This window comes from Semicossyphus pulcher, unplaced genomic scaffold (assembly GCF_022749685.1).
Source record: "Semicossyphus pulcher isolate SPU_LCO1_2020_fin unplaced genomic scaffold, fSemPul1.0.p SCAF_6, whole genome shotgun sequence".
In the NCBI taxonomy this organism is placed as follows: domain Eukaryota; kingdom Metazoa; phylum Chordata; class Actinopteri; order Labriformes; family Labridae; genus Semicossyphus; species Semicossyphus pulcher.
In genome coordinates, this window is record NW_027211737.1 from 27364952 (window position 1) to 27371867 (window position 6916).

The following is a 6916-nucleotide window of genomic DNA, read 5'->3' on the forward strand; positions in this document are numbered from 1 at the left end:
TCCAGACGGGCGGGTCTGAGTAAAACTCAGAAACTGCTGCTCTACTGGGAAATTTTCACACACACCATTTCCAGGATTTACAGAGACTGGTCCGAAAAAGAGAACATATCCACTGAGCGGCAGTTCTCTGGGAGCAAATGCCTTGTTGATGCCAGAGGTCAGAGGAGAATGACAAGTTCGAGTGAACAGAGGTATGACACACCGGGTGCCACTCCTGTCGGCTAAAACAGGAAACTGAGGCTATAATTCACACGGGCTCAACAAAACTGCCATCCGGATGGTAGGGTCAGAATTTGGCGTAAACAGCATGAAAGCATGGATCCATCCTGCCTTGTATCAAGGGTTCAGGTTGCTGCTGGTGGTGTAATGGTGAGGGGGATATTTTCTTCGTACATTTTGGGCCCCTTAGTACCAGTTGAGCATCATTTAAATGCCACACCCTACCAGAATATTGTCCATCCCTTTACGACCATGGTTTACCCATCTTCTGATGGCTACTTCCAGCAGGATAACGCGCCATGTCACAAAGCTCAAATCATCTCAAACTGGTTTCTTGAACATGACGATGAGTTCACTGTACTCACATGGCCTCCACGGTCACCAGATCTCTATCCAATAGAGCACCTTTGGGGTGTGGTGGAACGGGAGAATCGAATCATGGATGTGCAGCCGACAAATCTGCTGCAACTGTGTGATGTTATCATGTCAATTTGGACCAACATCTCTGAGGAATGTTTCCAGCACCTTGTTGAATCTGTGTCATGAAGAATGAAGGCAGTTCTGAAGGCAAAAGGGGGTCCAGCCAAGTACTAGCAAGGTGCACCTAATAAAAGTGAATTTTTCAATTCACTTCAGCAAAGAAATGTCAGACAAGCTGAGGGATTCACCACTTTATTTTATTAACTACAGCTGCACCATACAACACACAGTCCTCACGTCAGCGTACTGTAGTAACACAAGTCGAGAGCATGGTTTGCATTTACAACAGCTATACAAATACAACTTTTTTTGGTTTAAAAATCAGTCACTTGTGTAAAAATCCTCAGATACATTCAGAAGGAGTTGCAATGCAGCTGTTAATCACTTCTGCTGGCGTCCTATGGCACGGAAGTAATCGCAACCACAGAGTCTAATTACATGATGGTAGTTTAATTACAAAACAATAACAACAATCATTTTCAAGACACTTAAGGAGAAATCTGCATTGACCCTGCAACCGACCAACTGACTGAGTCCCAGAAAACTGTAATGTTGGGCCGTCAGGTTCGCGTAAGTTTGTCTGGGGGCATGAATCCTGAGTCTCCCAGAGTTCTGAGGGCCACCCTGCCGCTGGGGCGGATGGTGAGCCACGTGATACTGCCGTTGTTCAAGCCCATACGTAACCAGCCCTCTGGAGGAAACTGCAGAGCCCTGAGAGAACAGAGGAAGATATGGGAGCTGAGCATGGGCATCTGAGTGCTGGAGCTACTGAATCACTACAGGGCACACATTTAACAGGTAATTAGAGTACTATGATATTCATTTAGAGGATTTTAAAACCTTTAAAAGGGGGGATTTTATGCTAATTTCAAGTTTCATATTTCACTGGGATATCTGTGGAGTACCTTAGTATAATTAAAAAAAAAAAAATGTTCTCACACTGGTGCTCTGTGCAGGCCCTCATACAGCCTCTGCCTGAAACCACTCAGCTCTGTCCCTTTAAGAAACCCCGCCCCTACAAGCCCACTTTCTTCTGATTGGCCAGCTCTCTGAAGCCAGAGAACAAACAACTGAAACAACTGTGCGTAACCTGGCGTTCACAGAGAGCCTGCAGACTGAGCTGAGAAGCCTGGGGATTACTCCAACATACTTTTACCTACAGATTTGAAACTTCATCCATGTTAAGTCTGTACATCCAACATTAAAAAATTAGATATATGTCTTAAAATGTGAAACAGCATAATAAGCCCTCTTTAAATAACAAGCTATGTCCATTTTAAACAGACCCACAGGACAAGCAGTCACCAAAATATGCACATGGCTGCCTGTGGTCTAATCCAGCTAGAATATTCACATTTAACAGGAGTTTTTCTTTAAGGAGTCAATTTTTAAAAAGCATTTCTACCTTTATTTTACCAGGAATATTCCCTTCAAGATAGAAAATCTATTTTACAAGGAAGTCCTGGCCAAGACAGCAGCATAAAAAAAGTTCCAAATAAAAAACTTTAAACTAAAAAACTACAAATTAATTCACTGATCAAATAATCTTTCATCCTACGTTTACAATATCCCATGCTTATAAAAAGACTGTGGTTAAAACATAGATGAGGAAGCAAAAACTTTAAGACAAAGACGAAGCACATCAAATTAAAATATATCATATGAAAAACAATTGCAGCCTTATATAAACACACTCATGGTTAGCAAAGCAAGAAGGCCTCACTGCAGCCTCAGCTGAGTCATGGGCACCGTGACCGACAGCAACACAAACCTGCAGACAAAATAGCGGATGACATTGGCATGACACACGATGATCTCGTAGCTGTCCTCCTTCTGCTTGGGGTCAGCGCGGTGGATGTAGCGGCGGAAGGCTGCCTCAATGCGAGCTCCATCTTCGTGGTACTGCTGGAGGATGGTAGAGAGGTTGAAAGCATCCTTTGTCACATGAACGGGTTCTGTTTGAACCCCTCAGTCAGTACAGAGTCAATACATGATGCTGCTGTGCATTGTGGGGAATGTATGAGGAGTTTCATTCCCAAATGATGCCAACTGTATGAAAAATGGTGCTTAAATTAAAGGTTAAATTAGCACTAACTGCTGCTAAAGGGTTCACTGTTGTACACCAGTACAGGTTTGTGAAAAGGCACAATCTGTAGCTATTGAACATTTTCCAATGGTGAAAGGAAAAGCATTCACTTTCTGCATAATTATTTATCATTAGTTAAGTTTTTCCAACTGGTTAAACCCTTTAAGTCCTTTATAACACATGAGATTTGCCAACTGATTATTTAACCATGTGGTTTAAATCACTCAACTATAGCAAAAAGATTAGTTGCCAGACTCCTTTAAATGTTGGCATTTTGGAAATTTGCTCATCTTATGACCCATTCCTGTGACAATGCACTGATGTATTGGCTGATTTCTGCAGCTGTTCGCCTAAAAAGCACTAGACGGGACACCTGCACAGATATGTGGGCGGTATAAAGTTATCCAAATAAGGAAAATACATAAAATCAGGCATACAGCCCACTCTGCTGATAGAGGATATTTGTAACTTCTCTCACCACAGCATCGGGCTTCCAGTGAGTGACAGGTGGAACTGGCTCGATAGGTGCACCCTCCCTCAGCAAATCACAGCTGAACAGCTCCACTCCTGGACCCGTATGACAATCGAGACAGGAGAATATGTTAGTATACATTAGTGATGGTCAGTAATTCTGCATCAGCTGTAACTGAAGCTGTACAGAATCTAGGTTTCTTACCTGGAAAAGCTAAACAGCTACAACATAGAAAAACAGGATCTAACCAATGTCTCTCAACAGGGCTTCTTATTCACCAACTACTAAAAATGTTTTGAGCAAAAATGTGTTAAAAATGACAATGTATATTATTAAATCTTTATAGAAAAACACATATTTAAAGTCACTTATATTCTAGCCATATTTACACACAAATGTTATCACATTATATAGCAATCTAATCATTACATAATTAACTCTGCCGAGGAGGTTATGCTTTAAAGTCTGCTTGTCTCTCAGCCCATATGGATGTCCACAGGATGATGAGGAAACTACTGGGCTACTTTCATGAAAATTGTTGGACTGTTGTGAAAATAGTCTTTATTGTTTTGAGAACAAACTGCTGTATTCATGATGTAAGTTCAGTCCAAGCATTGATATTTTTTGTATGTACATGTTAATGAAGTGTTTTTTTGCCTTTCACGAAAGTATGCTTTATGTGTGAAATATTTCCACTTTAGAAGTACTTAATAAATCCACAGCTGAGATGATGAGTCAGTTAGACCTGCTGCTCTATATGTTAAGTGTCATGAGATCACATTTGTTAACAGAAATAAAACAAAATTTTTTCTTAAAGTTTTGGAAACATATCCAGACATAAGTAATGACTGCACTTTGCAGATATTTTTCAGAGAATCAACTCAGGAAACAAAGCAGTTCTGCTGATGAAGTTATACAGCCAAAAAATAAAAATACACGCGAGAAGACAAAAACTGTTCAGCTTAATTAAAAGGTTTTTATCTAAGTATGTACTGGAGTTAACAAAACCATCCCACCAAGCCCTCAAACTTTAATTTTGGTTGGTGTTCTTTTCCTGCTATTCTTTATATAAAATAAAACTAGAAATTTTGCCAAGAGTGAGAAATAAACTTGACTTTTCAAACCCCAGTGTTACATTTGTCCACTACCTGGCAGGTGTTTGCTGATGATATTTGCCGTCTCCGTGGCCCTGGACATGCTTGAATGGATCAGAACATCATACTTAAGTCCCAGCGCTGCCAAACGCTGTCCCGTCAGCTCGGCCTGCTCTCGACCTGGAAGTGGAGATACAACAGTCATTGTGTTAATTTGCATAGGACAAAGGGAAAGATTGTTCCTACAACTGCTATCAGACTGGTAGAGATCATGCATCCTGACACGCTATCAGAGACAGAACAAGTTATTTCCAAGCATCAATATGTATTTGTGATTCTCTGATGGACTGAAATTACACTTAGGACTGCTTTTCCAGGTGACATAAACTGAAATAAGGACCTAATGGTGTGAGGATCCTCTCCTTGTCGTTGTTCCCACTCAGGTTGTACTGGGAGTGTCTGATGAGGAGGATGTTGCGTGTGGCTTTGGGTTTGCCGTTGTCCTGCTCAGAGCTGGGGTCTTCAGCCACATTTTCTTTCTTCTTCCCGTTGGACAGTGTAGATGGGTCTCTCCTGAAAGGGATAAGACCAGGTGATTTTGAGATTAGAAGTGGCTTAAATCTCACATAGTTAACTTGAGGGATAATGCCAGGGCAAACACAGCTAAGATTAAAAATGACGGTGAGACTTGGAAGAACTTCTCTCAATTTGAATCCTAAGCCAAGCTCAATTTAAAAACCTAAAACATTTATAGCAGACTGGTTTGTCTGCTAAAATACGCATTCTGCTATATCAAAATCCCTTTTGGTCACCCCGTAGATAGGGTATGTATCCACAACTCCAAATCAATTACTAAGGACATTTAATTTAGTCCCAAATTTACCTAACCATGGATAGTGGATAGTCTGTTACTCACTGACAGAGCTTTGACGTGGCGTGCAAAAGTGGAAGGACAAAAATGGCAGAAATGTGACAGTACTTCCTTATCGAAACGATTATATGGTCAACAGACAGCGCGTGTAAAGTCTCGTACTTATCCCAGTTGAAGTCCCAGGAGTGTCCGGTCGGGGCTGGTGTGTGGCTGGCAGGTGTCCACGCCGGCTGCGCAGCTTGAAGGACGGTGTATCTCGACCACCGACTGGTCGCCTCTCCACGCTGCTCACCGAAGAATCCGCGGGAGTCAGCAGCGGCAGCCGCGAACACAAGTGCGGCAGAGCCTCCAGCCAATCCACAAATAAGTTTCAAAGTTTTTCTGTACGACATCCTGTAAGCAGCCAGGGAAACAAAGTATGGCTAGCTAATTAGCTGAGCTTAACTGGCTCGCTGTTAATAAGGCGAAACGCTAGCTCTCTTCAAAAATGTATGGTTTCCTTTGGTTAAATGGCGTAGGACTATTAATTTCAACTCCACCAAGACAAACAACACACCTTAAGTGACACAAATATCTTCCGGGCGGCGGCTCTTAGCTCGAAACCAAAACCCCAGTCGGCACCATGGTCGGCACAAGAGATTGCAAGCTAATCTAAGCAGTTTCCTACAAACATTACGGTGGCCCGCCAAGGCCAAAACAGACGGAGTTCGCGATACGTATCGTCCTTCTATGTGCCACTGGAGGGCGCTCTAATCCGTGAATCCACAGAAGAAACTACAGCGACTGACCTTACATATTTTAGAGATACTTCACTTGCATTTCTGAAGATTCGATGTATGAGCTGTTGAGGCGTTATTCTACACTTTAAAACACTTTAAGTTAGATTATGTAGAAGAGCTTCACCTCCTACTTCTTTCCATGGTCTATTCTGGGGCAAGAGGACTGTGGGTGGGATATGTAAAGTAATTTTAGCAACTTAAGTTTCATTTAAATAGATGTCGTATGGTATGTAACAACCATACCGAATTTAAAGGAGAAGTCCACTCTCTGTTAAGCAGTTCAACTTGGTTTAGTCATATTTGTAGGTCTGTAGGTGAGCTAATCAATGAAAAACTGGTATATTCTAAATGGAGTTTGGTGTTGGTCTCTTCAAACCAAAACAACTTTTTTTATTAGTATTTTAAGGGATGACATAACAAAAAAGACCATATTAAAAATAATAGTAACAATAGCAATAATAATAATAATAATACTAATAATAATAAACAGATAGAAAAAAAGAAGACAGGTTAATGTAAAGGGAGAGAAAACAAAACAAAACAAATAGCAACTAGTGGTAATCACATATATACATGTTATTGTCTTAACTAACAAAAACCAGAACCAAAACAACTCTGCCTACCAAGACTAAAGCTACCTGCGCTGCAGCTGCAAAGACATTGAACAGTTTCCTGAAGTTATGCATATTAAATTAATTTAAAGGATTTTTTCCCCCCGCTGGTTATTATACCTGAAATTAATTCTGATTTCTCTACATGATCTACAAATGCAAACCAGACCATTAGCAACAACATTGATTATTTCTAAATAGTTATTTTTAATGCCTGAAACCTGTGGCAGGGGCGAAGCGATTAAATGCATGCCTTTGTTTACATTTTCTAGGACAAAAAATTTAAAGTAATTGATACATACGA

General features: G+C 40.9%; 1 protein-coding gene across 5 annotated transcripts; it reads right to left on the bottom strand.

The window, feature by feature from the left end:
- Positions 1-875: 875 nt before the first annotated feature.
- Positions 876-5867, bottom strand: pgam5 (PGAM family member 5, serine/threonine protein phosphatase, mitochondrial). Of its 5 annotated transcripts, XM_069683148.1 has the most exons (7): positions 5779-5867; positions 5385-5615; positions 4752-4924; positions 4404-4531; positions 3264-3356; positions 2471-2604; positions 876-1410 (listed from the first exon to the last, which is right to left on the bottom strand). In XM_069683148.1, exons 2-7 carry the CDS (start codon positions 5612-5614, stop codon positions 1260-1262), a joined length of 909 nt encoding a protein of 302 aa, XP_069539249.1. In that variant the 5' UTR covers position 5615; positions 5779-5867; the 3' UTR covers positions 876-1259. The 5 variants fall into 5 exon arrangements, with proteins under 5 accessions (XP_069539249.1, XP_069539252.1, XP_069539251.1 ...); XM_069683151.1 differs by having other exon boundaries at positions 2471-2601; positions 3264-3352; positions 4406-4531; positions 5385-5867; XM_069683150.1 differs by having other exon boundaries at positions 3264-3352; positions 4406-4531; positions 5385-5867.
- Positions 5868-6916: the final 1049 nt, after the last annotated feature.